The 26,227-nt window shown below is 45.5% G+C and overlaps 1 protein-coding gene across 1 annotated transcript; it reads right to left on the reverse strand.

Moving 5' to 3' along the window:
* Positions 1–2,127: 2,127 nt before the first annotated feature.
* tollip (toll interacting protein) lies at positions 2,128–12,770 on the reverse strand. Its single transcript, XM_063882125.1, has 6 exons — positions 12,590–12,770; positions 9,628–9,777; positions 9,346–9,528; positions 8,098–8,250; positions 5,258–5,342; positions 2,128–3,727 (listed from the first exon to the last, which is right to left on the reverse strand). The coding sequence occupies exons 1-6, from the start codon at positions 12,620–12,622 to the stop codon at positions 3,504–3,506; spliced, it is 828 nt and encodes a 275-aa protein (XP_063738195.1). The 5' UTR covers positions 12,623–12,770; the 3' UTR covers positions 2,128–3,503.
* Positions 12,771–26,227: the final 13,457 nt, after the last annotated feature.

Below are 26,227 nucleotides of genomic sequence, written 5' to 3' on the forward strand. Positions count from 1 at the left end.
TGTCTCTGTCAACTTGTCTGCTGAATATTCACTGCCACTTGCTTCCCTTTCTGTACTTGTCATGCTTTCGCAACTAGCTCCTTCTGTTTCCCTTTCTCTGTCTGCAACATTCTCTGTCGTGCTAGCTTGCTGGTCTCTGGTGCTGGCAAAAAAAGCGCTGATTTTTCTGTCTCCCCCTGAGGCACTTATCCTTTTCATTGTGTCCTTTTTAAAGAAAAGTTTTACACAACATTAACTTTAGATTGCTTTTATTCCATTTCAAGTGTAAACTAGCGACAGTGCGTTATCTATGACTTAGTGACACCTGGGAATGGACTTAAGCTAACTAGCTAGCGATAGCTCGCTAGCCATAGATCATTTTACAAGTTTGCAAAAATAACAACAGCAGCCTTACTCAACTCACTCTGCCACAAATCCTTAATGTCGAGACATCATTACACATTTAATTGAGTGTGAAGATAACTAAATGATCTTATCATTTCAATGATCCTTTCAAGTATCACCAACTTACTCACCTGTTAGTTACAGTGGTATATCCAGCGCGTTCGTCTCCAGTGCTAGTCTCTCCACTGAAGCGCTGTCAGAATGCAGGCACGTTGGAGGGGGCGTGGCCCAACATGTTGCGAATATGGGGCTTGTAGCAGAAGTGACGAATGACAATATAAAACGACTTGATAAAAAAAAAATACTAATGCATTTATTTCAGCTTTATACCATTTCTGTTCATGAGGGTTTGTTGTATTTTTTTTTTTTTTTCGTGCCGTGAGGTTGGGGGGGCCGGCAGGGTGGCCATACTCTGACCAATGGTGGCCGTGGCCCCCCCTGGCCACCACGTGGCCACGCCCCTGCCTGTAAATATCAAACATTGTGCAATATACCCTATATTCACGCTTTATTTTTTCTCTGTTAGTTGTTTTTACTTATTGTGTTTTTTTAAAATTATTTTAACGTGTGCATACTTTGTTATTTTTCAATAATAAGTATATCTCTTAACTTTATCTGCACTATGCTTCTGCTGTTGTAACACTGTACATTTCCTCGTTGCAGGACAAATAAAGGGATTCTGATTCTGATGAAAAGCAGCAGACAAACCTGAGTGAAGGTAAAAGTGCTCAGCCATCCCAGAAACCAGACTCCATCACCACCATGAGCGTTTCAGCATTTAGCCAGACCCAGCATGCACCCGTTGGTGTTAATTCAGCTCTCAATAAGCTATGTGCGACAGCCTTTAGCTACGCAGAGGAACACAAATGCAAACAGAAACCATAATTATGTCATCCTTCATTTTATTGTACTTTTTACGGCTCACTATTTGCAAGCCCCGGCCCGGGTTAAACTGAACACCCCATAAATCATTTACTATGACTTTACTCAACGTCACAGACCATGTTAGAGACGGATTCTGAGCGCTGCAAGGCTGAAGAGGATCTATCATGGTTGAATAATTAGTACAAACAATCTTTATTAACCACCGGAGAAAAAACAAACATCGGGTTATTTTTTATAGAAAATCAAAAGTGAGTGTACATAAATGAGAACAGGTTAACTTGCATATTCTTTAAACGTTGAAGTAAACTTTGCAAATCTGTCCTTTTTGTTTCAAAAACTACACAGCCCTTATCATCATCACTATCCTTGTTATGATCTCTATCTTGACCTTCATGGTTATGCTTTAATAAACAGGGCCATTTTCCTTCAGATACACTTTCTGTCACTCCCCTCGTCTGCTACCAGGATTCGGAGAGTCTCACAATGGAATCTGTTCCGGAAGGCCTGCATGAGTTTAAGATTAAGATTACGATTTGAGAGTGCTTCTAAGATCATTGTTCAAGCCATATTCATCCATATGGATCTGGATCTGGATCTGACCCCCCCCCCCCCCCCCCACACACACACACACACACACACACACACACACACACACACACACACACACACACACACACACACACACACACACACACACACACACACACACACACACACACACACACACACACACACACACACACACACACACACACACACACACACACACACACACACACACACACACACACACACACACACACACACACACACACACACACACACACACACACACACACACACACACACACACACGACCAGAGGTGGGATGAGGTTTATTACACCTGCAGGTATATTGATACAGGACACCGTGCTGCGTACATGAACATGACAATGAGTTGTTACTGTGAACTATTTTTTATGAGCATATTTTTCTTGTTTTAACAAAGATAATCATTCTGCTTCCTGTATGGAGCTGACTGTAGCTGTGCTTTCTTCTGAACCCCCCTAAAACCACTCTTCCTAAAGCTATTTCAGTCACATGAAGATTTAAACACCTGCGGTTTATGACGATAAATGACAAAAGATTCTAATAATCAATTTAATAAATTAAACTGCAAGGATTTCCAGATGCTGAAAGAACAGAATCACAGACATAGTGAAGTAATAATGAGTGACAGTAAAGTCCATCAGATGACATCTCTCTCATGAACCTTTGGCAGGCAGCGGCAGACTCGGCGCACAGGTGGGAGGAAAGCTGCAGGACAGAGCTGAGCTGTGGGAATCAGGAAGTGTTTGAAGCTCACATCACACTGTGGGTATGAAGCTGCTTGGTCCTCATGTACAAGCTTTAATCTGATGGTGGGGGGGTCACCATAAACAATAGATCAACTTTATTTCACTACATACTGCGGGAACATATTGACCCTCTTGCTCTCATATCTTCTATCCAGTGAACAGTCAGAAGGTGTGGTATTTTTGGCATTCTGTGTCTGACCTACTAAATATTTTTCAGGTATACTAAATAGTTTAGTCATATGGGGATGAACCTGCAGTGGGGTCCCCAGCCTCACGACTCAGGGGGCACTCATACAGCGGTGAATACTTATCTCTTTAAAAGTTAGAGCAAATCTCTCCAGACAATGTTCATCACAGCTTACTGTGTTTTTATCAAAACTCTCATATATATATACACACACCGGATATTACTTTAAAAACTGTTTCCACATCCTGACCGCACTGATTGGTAAATTGGTGGCATCAAAACTTTGCAGAGGATTGATTGGGTCACTATGAAACATGACTCATGGCATTGCCTCAGGGCGTTTCTTCGTTGACTCATCACCATATATTCTATATAATTTATACATCCATAATAATTTACCAGATGTTGAGCTCTGCATTAAACACTGTACAGCGACATGTAAAACAACAGAAGTCCTCTGCAGGGCTCTACAGACCTGGGGGACTCATCATATTAACGACAGGACTCACTACAGCTCAGACAGTGCAAATCAAACGCTGAGCAGGAAGGACACACACCGATACAAACCTTAAGCATCCTCTCATCGTAGCGCAGGAATCAATAGAGGGACAGGAAACATCTCTGTGGCTGCAGTGGGCGTGTGCGTGCAAGTGTGTGTGTGTGTGTGTTTGTGTGTGTGTGTATGTCCGCTGTGAGCCATGGTCTGCAGTTAGAGCTCCTCGGCCATCTGCAGCAGCGAGTTGATAGCAGCGTCCTTGTTACCCTGCTGGGCGTCCAGCACGGTGCGGACCACCTCGGGGTCCAGGTTAGGGAACATGTCCTGCAGAGCCTTTAGGTCCTCCTCGCTGCACACCGGCCCCGGGCCCCCCACAGCGGGCACGGCTGCGGGCATCCCCATCGGCACCATGCCCTGGTTGTAGACTGCAGGCACTCCTAGCAAAACAACACACACTGCTGATTTAAGAGCCAGACACAGGGGGAGGAAACACTTTTTCTAGGAACCTTTAGTAGCCCAATATGTTTTAAAGGTCCCATATTGTGGCTGTTTTTACTGATCATAATTCCATTGTTGAGGTGTCCTAGAATAGATTTACATTGTTCAATGTTCCAAAATCACATTGGTTTTCTCATACAGCATCTCTGTACAGTATCTCTATTCACTCTCTGTCCTAACACCTTGTCGGAGCTCCTGCCCCCCCCAAGAGCCCAGTGTGCTCTGATTGGTCAGCTCGCCCACTCTGTTCTGATTGGTCACAACCAGAGAAGCTCCGCCCCTGTCAAACAGTTACACCCGTTACAGCTGAGCATCAGTTTATGTACAATGACGGCGGTACAGCCATATATGTTTGAACCGGAGTACGATCCTGAAAATGACACAGACCAGCGTGATGGACCTGATCCCCCATCCCACAGTAGACTGGAGCAGGCGGTTTCACAGTGGAACGTTTTTATTTTGTTTCGCTCTTACATTTCAGATGTAATGTCAGAACTGAAACAAAGTAGGAACAGCCTCGTCCTTCAGTACTGCACGCTTTGCATATCGGCATCCACCTGTGCAAGGTTTCTGAAGCTGTCGTCCGTGAAATGCCGGGCACACAGTACAGTACTTCGATCCGTTGAAGGAACAGTGTTAACAATACATTTCAAACCCTGACTTTTTCGTGGTACTGCCTTCACTAAGGCAAACAGGTGACAATACAGCCTTCCAACAGTAAATGGTTGGTTGGCAGAGGGTGGGCCTATTGGTCTATAGCTATGGGCGTGCCAACTTGCTGATTGGTCTCCATTTAGTTTAGATTTAGTGACGTCAACATCCCCCGGAAGAAAACAATGGAAAAAGAAAAATCCCCAACGAGGCGTGGGAGGGCAGCATAGACACGTCTTTTCTGCTTTAGAGTTTTACTCACTACAGGGTGTACTTTGAGGGTTTGTGACTTTGCAGACCGTTTACATGCAGAAAAAGCAACATAACAAACGAAAGGACAGGTTATAACCGGAAAAACATAATAGGGACCATTTAAAAAAACAAACTGTCATTAGGGTTTGATCCATTTTTGGATGCATGGAGCTAAGGAGCAACCACAGAGCATTTACTAATAATTAGAATTTAAACCACGGATTTGGGGATAGTTAGAAAGATACCTAGCTAGTAAGCTAGCGACGCATGTTGTAAAATAGATAGCTAACATCTGCTAGCTAGCTATCTAGCACACTGGTTCATTTGTTGCGGTCTCTAGGATAACCTGTCTTTATGCATCTCAACCCTGTGGACCTGAGTCTACCTTTCTGGCTGTGATTACAAAAACACAGTCGAAAGGCTGGATGGTGTAACAGAGGAATAATGTTTGTGTTTGTGTGTGTGTGTGTGTGTGTGTGTGTGTGTGTGTGTGTGTGTGGGTGTGTGGGTGTGTGTGTGTGTGTGTGTGTGTGTGTGTGTGTGTGTGTGTGTGTTGTGTGTCTGACCTGCAATGGGCACGTATCCCACCCCCTGCTGGTACACAGAGGGCATCAGGACGACGGGCTGGGTCACCATACCTGCAGGTAAGGACTGACAGAGAGGAAAGATGAACAACTGAGACATAAGGTGGGGGGGGGGCTTTTATCATGTGTGCATCCTGGTGATTTTTCTGCGTCAATTCATGGTAAAAAGGAAACATTTATTTATTTGAACACAAACTTTAGATTCATGCACAGACAAAAGGTCGTACTATACTCTGTATCGCTTTTGAGTTTATATTCAGCCCCGGAAAAAAATTCAACAGTCATTCCAGTGTCTGTTGAATTCCAACACAGAGAAATGTTATCAGTAGTTTATAGAATACAATAAAACAAAATCATTTAACTCAAACACATACCTATAAATAACAAAACAAGAGAAACTGATGATGCTGAAGTGGTCTCGTAATTTTCTCCGGGGCTGTATATTTAATTAAATTAAAAGGTTTAAACTCCATTTAAAAATGACCACTGATGGAAGATGTGTGGGGCTAGAAAGTTCTACCTATACTTCATAAAGAATTATTTGTTCTGAAAGTTTCATACAATATATTAATACTGATTTGGATTCATGTTGGTTATAAGGAGTGGATAGGAGGGTAAGTGTCTAGTCGTTGGGTAATGACAAATATATTTTTCACTCCGGTGCGGTTAGTTAGAGAACCAGTCTACATATTTTGGGCTTACAGATCCCTCTCTCATGTGTAGTCATTTACTTGGGTGACCTACCAGAAGAGATAACAGAGCGACATACATTCTGAAAATATTCACTGTATCCTTTCACAAAGCCACCACGAGTACGTGGTTACAAGCTGATCCTCTGACAGTACGATTTCGATCATTAGAGAAATTCATCAGATGGAGAGTCTTTCTTGTTAACACTGAGAAACGACTTGCATTCTCGAAGATGGTCCAAATACAGTGGCGGGCCGTGCATTTCACACCTAGGCCTTCAGTGATGTCCTACACAGTCCTACCTGAATTATTCCACCTCTTAATACCATCATTATGACGCCATGGCTCTAGAAACTATACATTTAGACAGAAACGCAGTATAACCGGGCGTTGCATCACCTTAACATAGTCAAGTACAACAGAGTTATATTAATATTTCCGAAGCATTTATAATCAATACATCAGCATTTACAGTTAACTTAATTAATCAGATTATCTGACAAACCGCTCCTTGACACCTGTGTCCGTCACATAACGCAGGACAAGTGCCAGCTGTGCTACATTACCCACATCTGACGTCTCGTCCACCATAACAGCGACAAAGGGTGCTTTTTTAATCTTCATTTTGATCTCTTCTCCCATCACTTCAGCAATAGCATAAATCAGGTCGTTTTGTATTTTGCCTGACGTCCCAGTAAACATGTTGTTTGTGTGCAGGTGGTAATGCAAATCTGTGTTGTTCTCAGCAAGAAAAGAAAGAAGCTCCACGTAGTTTCCTCTGTTTCTGGACTCGGCGCTTTCATCGTGTCCCCTAAATGAAAGTTCCTGTTTACCCAAAAACAGGACACAATCAATCAGTCTTTCAATAATTCCCTATTTTTGTTCACCCTTTCGTTGTGGAGCTCCGTTTCCCTGGGCACTTGTTCGTTGAGCTGTAGATCCACTCGGGTGTCCCCAAAGGTTTTCAAAAGCACCAGTGCTTCCAAGTGCCCAGCCGTGCTTTGGTGTCTCGTTGCTGCCTTGGTTAGACAACTCAAGTTTGCAAATTTAGTGTGGCTCCAAACACCAAATCGATCAGTTGCAAATACCAGGCATTCCCGGCAGTACAATTTGCAGTGCCTCTCGGAGGCTGTGAGCCAGGGGTACCGCTCGTAGTTTCCCTGCTGTGCTAGGCTCGCTAGCGTTGGAGTTGGTCGTTCCCTTTTCAAGATGTGTAGCTTTACTTGAAAAGTTCGTTTTGAAAATGGCGTTGTTATTATATCTTCGACCAAATTGATCTCTTCTCCTCCTTCAGCCATTGTGGGTTGAAAAAAATAGCTTGTAGAAATCTACACAAATTAGCTCGCTCAAGTTCTAGTTATGTTTGCTAGCTTTGCCCATAGACTGTATGGCTCTGCCTACTGCCTAGCTCTGCCTCTCAATAGTGCGTATCCAATCAGAAGATGTGCACGTGCTAACGTTAGCGTACGCCTGCTAGCTGGCCCGTTGTCGCCACCTCGAAATCTGATTGGTTAACGCCACAATTTTGTTTGCGTTCACTTTAAGCTACAGCCGCCCGCACTGTTGATTCTGAAGGCCTAAGGGCAGATTTCTTTGACCCTAGCAACACATTATGGCTGAAATATGATTGGATAAAAGCTCTAACATAAAGGCCAGCCCTCCAAATCTCGTTCTGAGGCTGGAAGCACCGCAGCCAAGACGAACGCTATAAAATGAAGAGAATAGACTATGGGGAATAATTTAATACGTATTTGTGGAAAAAATATATCAAAATTTAATTTATATTCTGATGATGTTTAGGCCAGCAGAGAAGGCCTTGCTGGCCCTGACGGCCCACCACTGTCCAAATATATCTCAAAATGAATATGATTGTGAATATACCCGCTCAATTGCTGTTGAGAACATGAATTCTGTTTTCCTTGATAATTTGTGAACATGGTACGCTTTGCATTTATTATGAGTCCATAATACTCCCCTCCATCATATTCTCGTATTGTGATGTGCTGCTGTTGCTAGTTTATTGTGTAGTCTGCTGTTTATCGTTTACTGGCTGAAAAAGTGTAATAAAGCCTAATCAGAAGACTTCCCGTTAGGACCTCAGGAGGTAAAGAACGAGGGATCAGAGTACTCACAGCGAAAGACATCACCAGGTTGATCATGCCCTCTTTGTCGTCGCCTTGCCGACCGCTGAGGGTGAACCACTCGTCCACCACGCTGCCCCCCCGCAGGCTGTCAGGGATGGTGACATGAGTCCATGCTATCCGGTCGTCCATGGAGAATGCTCTCTGGATGGCGAGTCAGCAGAACACAGAGACAGACAGCTCACAGTCACTCAGTCTGTCTGTCTTATATAATATTCAAGCAAACTCGGGGTGAATCATTTGTAGAAATAAACGTTTTGTGGTGAAGGCAGGGCCGCCCATCCCTACAGAAGACGCGCAGTGCCTAGGGCTTCATATTGCGCCGGGGGCCTCATCTGATACGCATATGCGGCGCAATTGTGCATGCCACATTTTCCCCGCTGTGAGACCCGACGTCCGAGCCGGATGAATACAGGTTATGGAATATCTTTTTTTTTAAATCATGAACAAGCATGTCTTTTTTGATTTTCCATATCATAATAATATTTACAATTATAAATAGTAATAGTACTATTTTCTATTCTAATTATTATTATTATTATTATTATTATTATTATCTATATTAATATTATATTATAATATAGTAATATAGTATTAATTTGATGGGATTTTTGTCCCCCAAGTTGGCCAGGGGCAGGGGCAGCCCTGGGTGAATGTATTCTCCTAGCCTTGTCTTCAATAGATATGGTTTAGTTTTTTCATTAAAAAAAGTGCTTGCTTTTAACAAAGCAACAAAGGAAATAAAATATCTAATTGTGAATATCTGTTCACAGGTCCCTGCCTTTAAACACCACACTTCTCAGATATGTGAAAACTGAGGCCATGAATGCTAAAGGTCTTTGACTTAATGTTTCTTTCAAAAATAAGTTTTGACTTTATCAGCATATAGCCGAACAGTATATAGAACATCAATTTGAAAACTGAAAGTTGTTCAAATGTCATAACTTTATCATTTCATTAATCATCTACTTATGTGTATGGGTGTTACTATTCCCCAGATCCAAATTGAATTGTACTCCTTTTTCTGTGTGTGTGAATTGACATTGTCGTTCAGTAGTAGTACAGTATATCAAAAATTAAGCTAAAATCTGTTGGGTAACACGAGAGCTCAACTGGCGGCAGCACGCTGCCTGGCGGCATGGAATGTTTTTCAGTGGATTTGATGTGGTTTGGAAACCTTTACACCCCTTCTTATCTCCATGTGTGAGGTTACCGTAGGATACGGATTCAGCTTCTCACCTCATCAAAGATCTCCAGGTAGAAGGAGTCCACCCCCGGGGGCACGGTGCACTGGATCACCTTGTTCCAGCGAGGGTTCTTGGCTCCATTGTGAGCAGTGGGGGTCTCGTACACTGCGTAGCCCAGCCGGACCCGACAGTACGGATCCATCCGGGTCATCCCGTAGTTCTTAGCCAGCTTCGCCTTCGGAGCAGAAAAAAACGTCCGGTGTGATATCATTCACAGAGGGACAGATATTCACATGAGACACAGCAATATGTGTGTGTGTGTGTGTGTGTGTACCTGCACCACTGTGATGCTGAGTCGCCCCACAGTTGCCATGGAGCCTCCGTACTGCAGCTGGCGGGCCGCCTGCGCATCCAGCTGCACCTGCTGCTGCTGTTGGGTGGGGGTGATCCGCAGGAAGTCCTGGGGAAGCTCCCCAATGTACACCTGAACACACACACACACACACACACACACACACACACACACACACACACACACACACACACTCAGATTGACATCAAAGACAAAAAACCCACCTGATAGAGATTCAACTGCCAGAGCTTTTTTATTGTATGCTTATTTGCACCTGCACTGGCACCTGAGTTCCCCATCGCGTTCCACCCTGCATGTATGTTCTGGAATGACAATAAATTATGACTAAAGCAAGGCTATAAAGGAATAGATCTTCATGCCACCACCACTAAGCCAAATGTGGCTAATGTTCGGTGTGATGATGTCTAGTCGTCTCATTTAGTCCCTCGTTAGCGAACACTGAAGCTTCTTTTGTGTTAACCACAGCTCTTGTTTCAGGCATCTTACCAAAAAACATGTTCAAAAAGGTAACGGAAACACAGCGATCCAGGTAATTATACACAACTGAGAAACATAGTCATGAATACTGTATTCCATTTCTGCAAATGTATGCCCAAAACAGTCCACTGTCCCTTTAAAGTCCCTCAATTGTGGAATCGAACAACTATACACTAAGGTCGGGGTCAAGCCATTATGTTTTTTTGCCACATGTTTAGTTTCCCCGCCCTGTATGACCCCCCACATCAAGTGTGGCCGTCCAGAACAGCTACAAATACTTTATCATTTGACCTGGTCTGAGGACACATCCAGCCCGAGTCCCCAAGTCACATGAGTCAGTTTGAGAGCATTAGACAGCCTGGCATCAGCAGACAGCACAGGATGGCTGAGGGGAACACTTCAGGGAACAAGAGACATCTCACAGCACAGTGGGAAGAGATCAAAGGTCATCATTAGTTATTGGACAGCCGGAGGGAGATCGTCCCCACACCAGAGACCGGCTTTTATCATAGCATAGCATATACCAGCAGCCATGTGACTCAAGGTAAATACCAAGTCCATCCATCACTGTTACATCTTCACATAACTATGTGCCATAATAATTATTGCTGTTAGATAGCACAATTCATTCTACAGTGCAACCCTCATTTTCTTTTATAAACTGCTGCTACTTACCCCCTACATGAATGTCCCCTCTGTAAATTGAAATGATGTTTTATTCTAAATATTATCTGCATGGCTTTTTCATTTTTGGTCTCTATCTTTGCTGTAACAACGTACATTTTCCCTTTGTGGGACGAATAAAAAAATTCTGAGTATAATCAAAAATCACAAGTCTTTTATTCAACGTACTCGCTATGGGAAAATATATGTTGTTGACCAAAGATAAAATAGCCGATTACAATAAGTATAGCTAACATAACATGAAGAGGAAACCACACGTTAACAATCTAAGTACACAAACATACTGTCGTAATGCTTGTGATGTGGTTGGCAGCTCTGGGAAGAAGCTAAATTGAGTTGTAGTTATTTCACTAAGAGAGAAACGGTCAGATGTCAGGACGTGGTGCAGCTATTATTAGCTGTGAGGGCTGAAACAGGGCTATCCATCCAGAAACTTCAATAAAGTCCAATACTTACCCCACATGACCCAAACAATTCACGTGAAATAATCTATTCATGTTGCCCTTTTATTGCTGCATGGTTTAAACACTTACTTAAAATAGTTTTCTGGAAACAAATGATGAATTTGTTATAGTATTTCTTATTATTGCAGAGAAATGTATGCTATTATATAACATAATCCCAGATCAGTTAAAAATGTTGTGAAACCAAGGATGTGAAAATATATGAAGTGTCTAAATAGCTGTACGGACAACAAACACAATGTTCACATGCTGTACCTCTGTGTATTCCACATTTAAATCACATTTATTAAACTATACAGTATTACATTTTACCATCTGTTTCATCGCATTCTATTTCATATGTTTCGTTTTTTTATTCTTGCGACCTTGCACCATTATGTTTTGTGCACAATTTCTTTGCACTATTGTGTCTGTTCTTTTTATGTTATGTTTATCATTGTTGGAAGAGCCTGGGACTAAATGTTGAATTGACAAGACTATGCAAAAGTTACACAAAACCTTTGTATCTTTCAGTCAATAAATATTTTTTAAAAACCTTTAGGATGACCTTCCCCCACATAAAAAGCATATACTATACAGCTGCTGAGGATACAGTGAGTCTGACCTGAGCTTATCTCATCAGAGATTTGACATCAGCTGTTTCCCTGAGGAACACCATCTGTGTTGTGATGTATTTCCATTTCAAAAGAGAAGGTTTTTCTTTTACTTGTTAAATTACTCACTCAATTACTCACTTGTCTACTTATACAATATACAAAAATGAGCATGTTGAGTCACCACAGTGAGCTCCACCTCTGGCAGCAGTCATCATATTCATTTAATATATTTTCTGAAATTGGCCATTACACATAGCAACTACTTTAACTTTTGGTACTTTAGGTTGGTGACACTGATTTGTAATGAGTAACGGTACTAAGTAACCCAACCCTGTGGTTAGACCACCTGCTCTGAAGCTACTAACAGTACAATGTATTGTTTACCGAGGTTATTTGTTGTTGTTGATATAGACAACACTGTGGTATAAAGACAACACTGTGTATTAGCATTAGCTGATGTAGCGCTTTATTGACAGACTGTTAGGCTAGTTATGCTAAGCTAAAATTAGCTCCTTATCTATATAAATGTCGGTAATTGTGTCCGTGTTGCCCCGGGCTGCCTGCTGCTGTGTGTTGCTGTTTAATCACTGAGTTATTAACTGTCAGAGCTGTGTGTAAACAGCAGTGCAGGCTAGTTAAGCCTAGCCCCTGCCCCGGGTTCTCTCAGCCGACAGACAGTAACACAGAGCCGCAGAGCTGTACCTGTCCCCGCTGGGTGCTGATGGTAGTAGCCATGTTATCTCTTCGGTCTGCGGGAGATCAGTTTCTCGAGATTTCTTTAATCACAGACGTGTTGAGCAAATGAAATCCCAACTTCAGAGCTGTCAGAGATCAGATCGGATCTGGCTCGGATTTGTTAGCTTTGACCCGGAAGTGGTTTTTTTTTTCTTAAAGAAAGCTTTATTTACAAACAAGTTCCCCATTCTGAATACATATGCAACTTTTATTGAGCAGAAACCCAATATATAACGTGATTAAAACTACTTATTGTTAACACAAATAAACATATTCGTGATGAAGAGTAATTTATTGTTACGAAATAATAATGAAAATGTAATAAGACGTCTTCCTTATTGAAGGCTAGTGTACAAATCGTACAAATATATAAAATAGAAAAAACAATGATTGTTTTTTATTCTCAAAGGCTGGATCACAGAGTATTTCTGAAGGCTTTATGAGTTGCTGCTCCGCCCATATGAGCAGGTAGCTTTTTCCTTTTTCAGAGTTCAGTCTCAGTTAGCAGTGCTAGTTGTTTGAGGAAACTCCATGAGATTTAGAGATGGTAAAAGTACACACATCCTTTACTCAAGTAAAAGTACAGATACTCGTGTTTAAAAATACTCTGCTAAAAGTAAAAAGTACTGACTAAACTTCTTTACTCAAGTGAAGTATATCTTGTAGCAATGTTTGTGAAGATGATGAAGAAGTCTCCGGAGACACCAGCTTGTATATAATAAGGTTTATTACAACAGCATAGTATCATACACCAACACGGGCGATGCGAGGTTCCCAGAGCCAATTGTGGAAGTCCCCCCGAACAGTCTTTGTGCATACACTTTATAGGAGAAATGTGGGTGTGTGTGTGTGTGTGTGTCAAACTGGATGTTCTATGAGGATGTTGTAAGAAATGTTCGTTTATTTGAAGCCCAGGAGTCGGTTTAAAATAAAGAAAGCAAAACTCCCTTAAAAGTTATAAAAGGAGTGTTTAATAAAAGGATGCAGTAGTAGGTTTTACAAAAGTTTCACAGCTGTGGCTCAATAGCCCGGGACACGCGTCCACAGGCCACTGACTGAGTGGAGCTCATCAGTAGTTACTGTCTGGCGGTCCGGAACAAACGAGAGCTCGATTTCACAATCCTAACATGTTTTATAGAACCACCCCTTTCCGACCATACAATAAACAACCTCAAAATCAGACGCGCCCCGCTGTCGTCCTCTCATTGGTTGGTAGCGGGGGGCTGGATCCTCCTCTATAGGCTGACGTCGTCGGGGGCGGGTCCTCTTATGACGTCACCGTCCCCATCTTGTTAGCGAAGTCCTGGAGCTCTCATCTACGATAGTCTATTATGCAATTCTTAGGAGGTTTATCAGTTATTAAACAGGCAACTGTTTAATAACTGAGAGTAATGCGGCGGCGGCGTCGGCGGCGACTGCGGCACCGGGAGCGGTGCACCCAGGAAGGCACCCGTAGGACCAGTGAGGTCAGAGGACGCCTCATCAGCAGGCGTTGGTGGGGAAGCGCCACTAGCCGAGTCGCGGGGCCCGACAGCCGGCTGCTGAGCCATCCCCTGGGGCGTCGCCCAGCCCGGGTGGATAGGTGGGGGCTGATGACCCAGGGCAGCGGGCGGCGGCGGCGCCGCCAACTGCTCACGGGCGCTGGGTGTGGCCGGCGTGTAGGCACGAAGAAACACACTCCTCAATGTCAGTTTCGGTAATTTATTGACACAGATGACGACACCCTGAAACAGAGTAATGCAGCAAGATAAGCTGACAAAGTATTACATCCATGCAAGTTACTCAACACAAATATACACCACAAAACAGAGTATAGTAGTATAATATAGTATAATATAATAGTGAAAACAGTCTTACATGAATGAATGAACGAACGTCTCAACTCGAGGCGGAGTGAATGAACAATGTTGAAACTAAAATGGCCGCTCGGCACTACCGGGTCAGAGTGCGGCATAACCGGGCAGCGACAGCAGTGACACTGCCCTCTAGTGGCCGGCGATAAACTCTTCATCCCCCCCCCCAGACCGGAAAGCTATGGGCCGGAATAGGTTAACGGTCTAGACCCCGTATCCAGCTGCCAGACTCGGGCTCGTAACGTGCAGGTGGCCTCCTCACGCGGCCCGGCCGAATCGGCTGGGGCAGCGTCGGCAGCGTCGGCGGCGTCGGCGGCGACTGCGGCACCGGGAGCAGGCCACAGCTAGGGCCTCTCCCTCGACGGCCGCATAGCGCTGCTCCGCAGGGGACAGGAAACGCGAACCCGCGAGGGTGATCCTCCACCCTCCTGGACAGCAGTCCGGCATGCCCGAGGCACAGTGACAATGTTGCTGGAGCAGGAAGTAACCAATGCCACGCATGGACCAGTCAGGGCGGAGGCAGGTACGCTTCTGCATGTCGTAGATCTCCACGCCCTCGCGGATGGCCTCCATTATGGCCTGTTTGGACGTCTGGAAGGCCTCCTCCAGAACGGGGGACCATAGGAACACACAGCGTGGGCTGAGGAACGGCTTAAATGGAGCCATCGTGTCACGCAACTGGGCATAGTTAGCCACCTGGTTGACAAGGCCGAACCAACTCCTGATGTCCGTCGTGGAGCCTGGGGTGGGGAAGTCCCGGATGGCGTCCAAGTATTTCGGGAGCAGTTCGATGGTAGATTCCGACACCCTGAAGCCAGCAAAGTCGACGCACCTCTCCGCGAACTGAAGCTTGTCCGGATTCAACACGATGCCCGACCGGCCGACACGCATCAGGAAGTCGATGGTCCTCCACCAGTGTTGCTCCATGTCGGTGTCATAGTGGATGGTGTCATCCACACAACGTTCCTTGCGTTCATAGTCGGAGAGGACGGCGTCAAACCGACGGTTGTAGCCATCCCCTGATGACAGGTAACCCTGTGGTGCCCTGGTGTAGCGCCAGTGGCCGAAGGGCGTGATGAAGGTAGTGAGGTGGCGATCCGACTCACGCAGGGGGACACTGTGGTAGCCGTTCCAGGCGTCCGTGACGGTCTTCCAGGTGCCCTTCGGGACGCGGCGTGCGAGGTGGAACGGGGACTCAGTGGCGAAGGTCTCACGTTGGCAGAACTTGTTGAGGGGGGAGAGGTCCACGGTCCTGCGGGGGGAACCGTCGTGCTTCCGAGTGACTACCATACGATGGCACCACGCCACCGGCTCGCCGTATGGCACGCGTTCAATGACCCCAAGGGCTTCGTCCCGCAGGAGGTCATCATGAACCCTCCGCTGCCAGTGTAGAGGCACCGTAGCCGCGGTGTGGCATGCCTTAGGCGTAGCTGCGGGGTCCACGTGCATCTCGATAGGTGGCCCCTCCATGCATGGTAGTGCCCGATGGGGGCAAGTATTGAATGTTGATGAGGCATATCTCCCGAGTAGCCATCCTTTCATCCGGTTATTGTTCTCTGGCGTACAAGGGAACGGCAGTACTGCGGGGCGCGCTGGGGGGACAGTGCGCTGAGGACATGAGCACTGGGCGTCCCGGGGGTCACTTGGCCCCATGCAGCCGCCGTTGGTTGACCTCGTCGCATTGATGGACAGGGGCTGGACTGGCGTGTCAGCCGTGTCAGGGCTACTCCCTGGTTTACTCCTGAGCTCCGCCTCATGAAAGCAGCCGGCCGCCAGCTTGAGAGGCGCTACAGGACATCTGGCCTCACCGTACACCATGAGGCCTACAAAGACCACATCAGGGACTACAAGGAGGCTCTCTTGAAGGCGAAGACACTCTACTACTCCATACTTATTAATAACCAACAAAACCACCCTAAAAAGCTTTTCATAACAATCAACCGACTACTGCGCCCTCCTGATTCCCCCCAACCCTCTGATGCAGCTGATCTGTGTTCCAGGTTCCTGGACTTCTTTCAGAAAAAAGTGGAAACTATTCATAATCACCTTCTGCAATATTCTACGCCACCCCCCCCTTCTCCCCACCATCCTGGTGCCGACACCCCTACTGCCTGCCCACTGCAGTGTTGCCTCTCCTCCTTCACCATGTTGGACACTGACCAGGTGCATGACTTGGTGTCCAAAGCGAAGACCTCCTCCAGCCAGCTGGACCCCATGCCTACCACCCTGGTGAAGACCTGCCTCCCTGTCATCTCTGCCTCTATTGCCGCCATCATAAACTGCTCACTGGACTCTGGTGTGGTGCCCTCAGGCTTCAAAACAGCTGCAGTCATTCCCACCTTGAAAAAGCCCGGTCTGGACCCTGACGACCCTAACAACTATCGTCCAATCTCCAACCTTCCTTTCCTAAGTAAAATTCTGGAAAGAGCAGTGGCTTCCCAGCTTCAACATCACATGTCACACCATGAGCTCTTTGAACCCCTCCAATCTGGCTTCAGAACTCAACACAGCACCGAGACCGCCCTCATTAAAATCACTAACGACCTGCTCACTGCCGCCGACAATGGCCTCATCTCCATCCTCATCCTCCTCGACCTCTCTGCAGCCTTTGACACAGTGTCCCACTCCATCCTCCTCTCCCGTCTCACTGAGCTCATCGGCCTCAGGGGCTCAGCTCTCTCCTGGTTTCAGTCCTACCTTTCCAACCGCAAACAATATGTCACCCTGAAAGATGCCAACTCCATCCTGGCCCCAGTCAATCATGGCGTACCCCAGGGATCTGTGCTCGGCCCTCTCCTCTTCACCATCTACATGCTCCCCCTCGGCCAAATTATTCGTCACCACGGCCTCAGTTTCCACTGCTACGCCGACGACACTCAACTGTACATCAGCACCAAACCCTCCACTCTGCTCCCACCTGGCCCACTCATCAACTGTCTGCAAGAACTAAAAACCTGGATGACCTCTAACCTCCTCAAACTCAACAGCAATAAAACTGAGCTCATGGTTGTGGCGCCCAAGCCACTGCTCAGGAAGGTTGGGGATCTTCTCCTGGAAGTGGATGGCTGCTACATCACCCCATCACCCGTTGTCCGCAACCTGGGTGTCATTCTCGACCCCACTCTATCATTCCAGTCCCACATTAACAACATCACTAAATCTGCATTCTACCACCTGAAAAACATCTCAAGACTCCGACCCTCACTTTCAGCCTCAGTAACCGAAACCCTCATTCACTGCTTCATCTCCACCCGCCTGGATTATTGCAATGCCATCCTCACAGGTCTCCCCTCAAAAACCCTGGACAGACTGCAATATGTACAGAACTCTGCTGCTAGGGTCTTAACTGGCATTAAGCCCTGGCAGCACATCACCCCCACCCTCATGCAGCTCCACTGGTTACCTGTCAAATTCCGCATCAAATTCAAAATCCTATTACTCACCTACAAGTCCCTCCACGCCCTTGCCCCCCGTTACCTCTCCGACCTCCTACACCCCTACACCCCCCTGCGGTCCCTCAGGTCCTCTGTCAAGGACCAGCTGGCAGTACCCCGCACCCGACTTAAGACTTTTGGGGACAGGGCCTTTTGTGTGTCTGCCCCTACCATGTGGAACCAACTCCCCCCACACATCCGCTGTGCCCCCTCAGTTGATTCATTTAAAAAGCACCTCAAGGCACACCTTTTCTCTGAGGCCTATGGACTTTAACCCCCTCACAACCCCACCTGGCGCCCTGCGCACTTGCACCCTCACTCACTCTCACACACGCACTCACACACACACACACACACACACACACACACTCTTTGTAAAGCGACCTTGAGAGTCCTGAAAGGCGCTATATAAAATTAATTTATTATTATTATTATTATTACGCCTGTCCTTGGGCCCCCCTGCAACGTCGTCCGACGGGAAGTTAATGGGCAATAGGCCGAGGTTGAGCAACGACTCATAGGAGAGGTACATGGCCCGGACTGAGCTGCTCACGTATACCATGGAACGGCAGGATGTAGTATGCCCCCGCTGCAGGTCGTCGAGAGCCTAGCGAAGAACGCTCCCTCGATGGCTATAGGGGAGCGGTTGGCGGCCGACAGGCTGAGGCTGACGGGTCGCAGGTCGTCCCGCGCGAAACCACAGGCCAGGAACTCCTCCAGAGACCAAAGGTCCGACTGCGCGCCAGTGTCCGCGACGGCGGATATTCGAGCTCCGTCGGCCGAGCCCCGGCTGCTGGTGCCATCCCTCAGCCCGACTGGTATGTCCATCGAGATGGTGATGACTGCCCGGGGGTGGTCTCTCAGCCTGGCTCGCCTCCATTCGCCCTTGGAGAAGATGTGGTGCTCGAGTCTGATAGGTGCAGGCCTGTCGACACAGCCGTGCGACGTAAGGGCGCGGCGTCGCCGAAGGCTCCCGCGACGTCGGCCAGGGCAGGCTCCAGCTTGCACTGACGAGACCTGGGACACCAGCTCCGACCCCATGGCGGCCTGTTGACTGTCGGATGACGGCTGTTGACGCCTCTGTCGTCGGCGGGCCCTGTAGCAGCCGATGCACACCTGGTGAGGCTTAGGATTCCACCCGCGAGGCCCCTCCGTGAAGACGTTAAAGACGCTCTTACATCCCGGGCACGAGGCACGTTTAGCCCCATCCGCAGGGCTCGGGGCGGGGCTCGCCTGTGGAGTCGTCTTCAGGCGCCGGAATGACGACATGGCTGATAGGGAGGACGACGGGAGAGCGTTACGGGCCATCTCTTTGTTCTCGACGAGTGCAATCACGTCGTTAACTGGCTTGACCAGGACGTCAGTTGTCCCCAGCGTCTCGCGGCGTATGTCCGAGTCATAGATGCCATTGAGCAGCACATCGCGGATAATGTGGTCGGTATAGTCCACGTCCTTACCACACTCGCATACCGCATTATATGCGCATGTCTCTGCTTTACCCCGCACTCTGGCAGCGAATGCGCAGAATGCCTCGTCGCGCTCCTGGCGTAACTGAAGTAGTTCGGTGCGCAGGACGCATGTAGCAACTGGGATGACAGCTAGGGAACGCATGACGGTGATCAGGTCTGGCAAGGGTCCAGAAGGGGCGTCGGGGACAGCTTTCAACAGGCTGTCTCCAAGTACAGGCCCAGCGCACTGAAACAGCTGGAAGGGGGCCTGTGCGTCCCCTATGCCTGAGCCGGCGCGGAATACGTTCCAATGGCGGATGAACACGTTCCATTCCTCTATTGACACGCCCACATCAACTTTGGGCCGATCGAGTCTCGGGCCATGAGGGGCTGGGGCCTGGGCTGGCACGGCCATGACAGGCGCTGCGTGCTGGTGGCTACATCCATGAATCGTCAATAGGCCTATAGCAATGACGAGTGCTTCAGACAAGTCATCGGATTTGAACTCGCAGCCGGGGACAGGGCATCCAACAACGACCATGGTGTCGTCATGAAGAAACACACTCCTCAATGTCAGTTTCGGTAATTTATTGACACAGATGACGACACCCTGAAACAGAGTAATGCAGCAAGATAAGCTGACAAAGTATTACATCCATGCAAGTTACTCAACACAAATATACACCACAAAACAGAGTATAGTAGTATAATATAGTATAATATAATAGTGAAAACAGTCTTACATGAATGAATGAACGAACGTCTCAACTCGAGGCGGAGTGAATGAACAATGTTGAAACTAAAATGGCCGCTCGGCACTACCGGGTCAGAGTGCGGCATAACCGGGCAGCGACAGCAGTGACACTGCCTTCTAGTGGCCGGCGATAAACTCTTCAATTGCAGCATCAATGAGTGAGAGGTAGAGGCGGTGTGTTTAGTATGTAACTCCACTGGTCCTTTTCCCTCTACTCATATATACAATACAATATTAGCTTTATGCTATCTGAGGCTAAAAACAACATCCTGTAATACTACCGGAAATGGACAAATATGATCCGTCCAGAAACAGTGAATTATCTTTTAAAGTTCCGCTCTAATATATTGATTATTTCTAACAATGTGTACCCACATAAGGTGAGATATACGTTAGTCTTTGTCTTACTCAACCCTAGAGGTCTTCTGACGTTGTCCAGAGATTTGTTCTACAACCTCCTGTCGTACCACATCACTGTCTGCACTCTCTACGACCTCAGGGAGTAAACAACTGTATATGAACTGATTTACTATAGGCCTACCACCTAGGCCATAACTTTGTATGCCCCACTCAGTGACCTAGGGCATCTTTAACGTATTCCAGATGTTGTTTTTCACTCTTCTTCCACCCAACCTTCCTCTGGCCTCAGGGAGTATCTGCCCTGATATATCTCCAGATTTAATACACCACATATTCCCCCCTTCGAGACTACACGGAGTCTCGAAACTAAAATACTAAACCATACATGACTACAATTTTGATATAGGTAACAATTCCTCCACTACATGCTTTTTACAGCATAACTTTAACACTAATATAATTTTATGGAGTGTGAGAGCGACAAACCTGTCCGACAGCCATCTTCCCAAGTTACCCTCAAACAATCTAGACAGGAAAATTCTCTCACGGCCCCTCTGCCCTAGGCGACCACACAAAGTACTCCAGACCTATCAAACGGAGGAACTCTAATTCTTTATAACAATATGTGTAGAATATAACTTAAGCAAATACATATGGAAACCTCAAAAACCAAAATCGAAACGATGTCCAAATTCTGGCTGGTCGACCCATCGCACCTTCCAATGGACCTTTCCCTGCCTAGACCCAATTTCCCTAGGCGTTAAAGAAAAAGAAAACATCTGAGGTCCCAATATATTTACTCAATATCAGATAACATCATTCCCCACACATTGATACAGAGACAATATTATGGACGTTTAAGCATAACTCATACAAATATATGTAAGAAAAAGACACAGTAGTGGTTCACACTGCAGCTCCTCTGCAGCAGCGTTGACGACTCTCAGTGTAGGGTCGCTCATATGTCGAATCCGAACACTTTGTCACAACGTCCTTGTTCAGAATCCTTCAGTCCATTTTAATTGTCCAGTTTGAGTGTCTGGATCCCTCCAGTGTAAATTCCCCCCTTGTCCTTATGGAAGGAAAGAAAAACAAAAACCAGTATCTTTGCAGAAAACAACAGATGCAAAGTAAAACATCAAACACTGATTATAATGTCAGATTCACGATATCATATTATTAGAGGTTATGATTTCCATATTCCCCCCTAAACCTAGAATCCCCCAGTATAACTACCTCATGACAACACTCTAATAGATATAAATGTCATGAGTATATCAAAATCGGACGTTCATTATGGATATTTCTCCAGTACCTTCCCTTCTCTCCACACTTCTGCCTCGTCGCCATCTTTACTAGCCACCTGTAATAATGGCATCTGAGATGGATCACCAGGCATCACAACACCAACCCATCTCATATAAGCACTGCCACCATGACTTGAACCAATACTGCTCCTAGCAGTCCGAATTTGTTCTGCAACCAAGCATTTGCAGACCATCCTGCTCCTTGTGACAGGCCAAACGCATCCCTTATATGCTTCAATGCGTCTATCACACTAGTTATATTGTCCGAACTATCTGGAATTAACGTGTAACAAGCGTCTCCGGTTAAATTCAACGCCACACATAGGCCACCTTGTTTGGCCAAAATATATTCCAGTGCCATGTCATGCTTTAACAATGTCAGCCTATGGCTCTTTTGAGTATTGGATAAGAAGTCAAATCCCCTTATGGTTTGATTCGCAAACCCCTGCAAGGTATAAGTGATATTATCAATTTGATCCGCCAAAAATGTCACCCCATACCATGGAAATAGACCTATTCCCCATTTTTCTCCTATACTGATCCTCCAATGGTAGGATTCCAAATTATGAAATTGTGCCAACTCCCTTTTCTTTCTACCTTCGGAGAGACTATTAGATTGATTCCTATCATGTATTCCCTCCTATCAAAATCAACAAACTCCTCTTCCAGATCTAGATTAACCTCCTGAGCTGTCACAGATGAATCAACATCCTTCTCCTCCCTCATCTGTTCTCCAACTCCAAAAGTCTCCTCTTGAGTTTCCTCTGAAGTTACACTCACGGGCAAAATGGCCACCCTGTCCGCAATTATAGCATGCTTCTGAAGATGGTTGGAAATATGGCTCGAATCTTCCTCCTAAATTTCCTCTACCTCTTCCTCTCCAGGTCTGCATCTGACCGGAAGTTGGTTGTGTGAAGGGACCGGCTGGGACCACTAATGTTGGCTGGGCTAGTGGAAACTGAACTTGGTTTTGCTGTGGTTGTGGTAGCTGTTGATTCAATAGAGACTGACTCGGTATCACCAGAGCCTGCATCTTCTCCTTCTTCTTGGTATCCATCAACTGCACTTGGTTGAGTTTTCGGAGGATCTCTTGATCCTGTTCTTTCTGATCGCTTTCCTTCTACCTGTGTAGCTCCACCTGATGAGCTATATGGTCCATATAAACACTCTTCGTCATGCTTCCAAGACCAACCACTTCGGCTAGTTTACTCCTCACTGGCTGAGGAAGCCCCTTCAGTATTTTGGCTCGTAAAATTGACTGCTCCATTCGACCTAAATCCGGGTCATTTCCAGTAATGTTTCTCCACTTGTGAATGGCTCTTGACACATAGGCCCTTGGATTTTCTTCTTGCCCCAGTTGTTCAATAAGAACATTGTCAGGGTGTACATTTGTTGGAAATGTATCCCTCAGTGCTCTCCACACACGAGCTCTATTTGCTGAAAACAGCTCTGGATTGTTTACAGCAGTTCCCACATATCGGTTGAGTCCATCTCTCTGTAGAATCTCTTCCATAGCTGGAACCCCATGAAGGTTAGCTAACAATCTCTTGATATCTCCCATGGCGAATTGTGTTCCCACCATGAGCTCATCCATCTTTGAAGTCCATGGATGTGCTCCATCTTGAGAAGGCAACTTCTCCATTATATCTGACATATCGGTATTCTGCCAAGGCTTGTACTCCAAATTCTGTCCACGAACTATTACAGGAAGCATGTTCTTAAGTGTTCCTTTTCTTGGGCGAAGTGAATATCTTGCATTTGTTCCTCGGGATTGTTTTCCTTGCAGCTCTTCCTTCTCCGTCCGCAATTCTTCTATGCGGCATATCAACCTTCTTTTACGTTCTGATGTAGTGGCTAACTCCAAAGCCGCTATACTTTCGTCGATCATTTCTTCCATCTGTTTTATAACCTTCTTTCTGTCTTCCTTCCTTGTAGTACTGGAGATTGTAGGATCAAATCCTACTGACGTCGAGGGACCCTCGCCCCCTGAATATTCATCTTCGTCTCCAATCTCACATTCACTAGACTCATCATCTCTCGAGTCCTCTTCCGTCTCTGTGCCATCTCCTCTCTTTTCCGCTTTAGCCAGCATCCGCCTGACTGCAGGGTCATATCCGCCCCTAGCCGCTTCTTGATCACTCTGGTCATCATCCACGGAATTTCTTCTCCTGATCCTCAATTTCCCCCCTGTTTCCAACCAGGTCGTTTTCTTCTTACTTTTGGCACTTGGATACATTCTTATAGTTGTTTTCGCTCGTCCCGTTTCTATTACTTGGTCATCTTCATCTCGGATGCGGTAACCACCCCTTTGGCTGATCACTGGGAGCTGGGGATAGATTTCCTCAATGGTCACCTCCTTCTTATAAGGTGGAGGGCTCTTCATTGGTTCCGTATGCGAAAAAGGTGTATTAATTTCCGCCGCCAGTTTTTGTATTTCTTTTGCATTTTTCCGAATTACATCCGCGCTTCTATCATTCTTACCTTTTGTTACTTTTAACCGTTTCGGTCCCTCATTTTCAAACAACTGAAGAATGCCGAGCTCTATCTGTCTCTTTTCTTTACGTTGCCTCCCTTTCTTGCCCTTCCTTTGGTCAGTTTTGTAGGTAGAAACGAGCACCTGCATTGTTTTGATTTCATCGAGGTTAAGCGTCCCTTCTACTGGCCATGGTTGCTCAATATCAGGCCAACGTTTGTGCCATTTCTCAGACATCTTTTCAATACCTTTAATTAAAGGATTATTTTTCTGTACTACATCCCCAGGAGTAATTACATTTGGATTGGTAGTTTTAATGTTCTTTTTCTTCATTTTGACAAGTGTTTTACGTTCCCAAATCCTAAGTTAACCCTATTGCTGAAACTTCTAAACTGCTTAAAGCTATTGTAATCACTTCTCCCTCTCTTTTATTTATTTTATTATCAATTTTTCCATAAATCATCCACTCAATTAAACCAATCAATCAATCAATTAATCAATCAATTGATCGATCTGCCAAATCAAGCCGTGAATTAATTAATTAATTAATCAATCAATCAATCAAACCAATTAATCAATCAATCAAATCAATTAATCAATCAATCAATCAAATCAATCAATCAAATCGATCAACCAAATCAATCAATCCATCAAATCAATCGACAAAACCAATCAAGTAACCAATCAATCAATCCAATCAATCAATCCATCAATCAAACCAATTAATCAAATCGATCAACCAAATCAATCAATCCATCAAATCAATCGACAAAACCAATCAAGTAACCAATCAATCAATCCAATCAAATCAATCAACCAAATCAATCAATCAATCGACAAAATCAATCGACCAACTAATCAAATCAATCAAATCAAATCAAATCAATCAATGTTAGGTGTTGCGCACTCAATTCATTACTCGATTGTAATCTAGTATTTCAATGGAAAAAGATATAAAGGAAGCCCCACTGTAAGGGACTGAACAGCTTATTTCCATAAAAACAAAGCCACCACAACAAAGCCACAGGTACTACAGTCTGAACCGACAACCAATAATCCACGCCCATGCGCTCCCAACAGAGTCAAGCTCCAAAACCTAACACTCTGATAACTATTTCAAATGCGTGTACTCAGTCTGTTGCCAAGCCTTATTCCAAACCAACTACAGCAGGTATACTCGTGAATGCAAATCCTGCAGTTTATTAACCCCAATTCGGTTTAGAAGTGTTTAAATACTCATATAATAAAATATATGAAAGTACCCCAAAGGCATATCAGTGATGTTAACTATAAATGAACACACTTGAATATAGTCAAAAAGCAGGTATAGAAGAGCTGTGGACAAGAACTGCACTGGCCTGGATTCAAACTGGATTGATGCTGCACCCTCTGTAGTCAGCAATCCTCAGTCCCTATCGGATCCTGGCCAGGTTTTCACGTCCTCTGCAGCCCCTTCTCTGCGTTTCAGCTCCCCCACATACAGATGATGGGGAGGAAGGAGGAGACCCCCCTTTCTCAACCAAACTCCAACAGAATAAAATAGAAAAAGAAATTGAAGTTGCAGGTCTCCGTTTGGCAAAGACAAACTCAATAGATAACCAGCGTCTGTATATTTCTTCAAAAAGTTACGTTATAGTCCTGCATAGGCACATAAATGTCTCCAACGCTCTCTCCACTTTTCTTCAAAATCATAAACGTCTTTTCTGGGGGCTCATACACTTTAACCAATTTAAAAATGTTCCCTTAACAGAGACTCATCATTTGTATCAGATTCGAAAATGTTCCCCAGAAAGCTCATCAGTTTTAGCCAAATAGAAGTCCTCTGAGAAAAAGTTCATATATATATTTACATATATTTTTTACTGTTTCCAAATGTCCTCTTCTTGGAGGCTCATATATTTTACTAGTACGAAGTCAAAACATCTTCTTCAAAGAGGCTCATATGTTTTAACAGTACACAGAATCCTTTTTCCTGG

The sequence above is a fragment of the Eleginops maclovinus genome, chromosome 4 (genome assembly GCF_036324505.1).
Source record: "Eleginops maclovinus isolate JMC-PN-2008 ecotype Puerto Natales chromosome 4, JC_Emac_rtc_rv5, whole genome shotgun sequence".
NCBI classification, from domain to species: domain Eukaryota; kingdom Metazoa; phylum Chordata; class Actinopteri; order Perciformes; family Eleginopidae; genus Eleginops; species Eleginops maclovinus.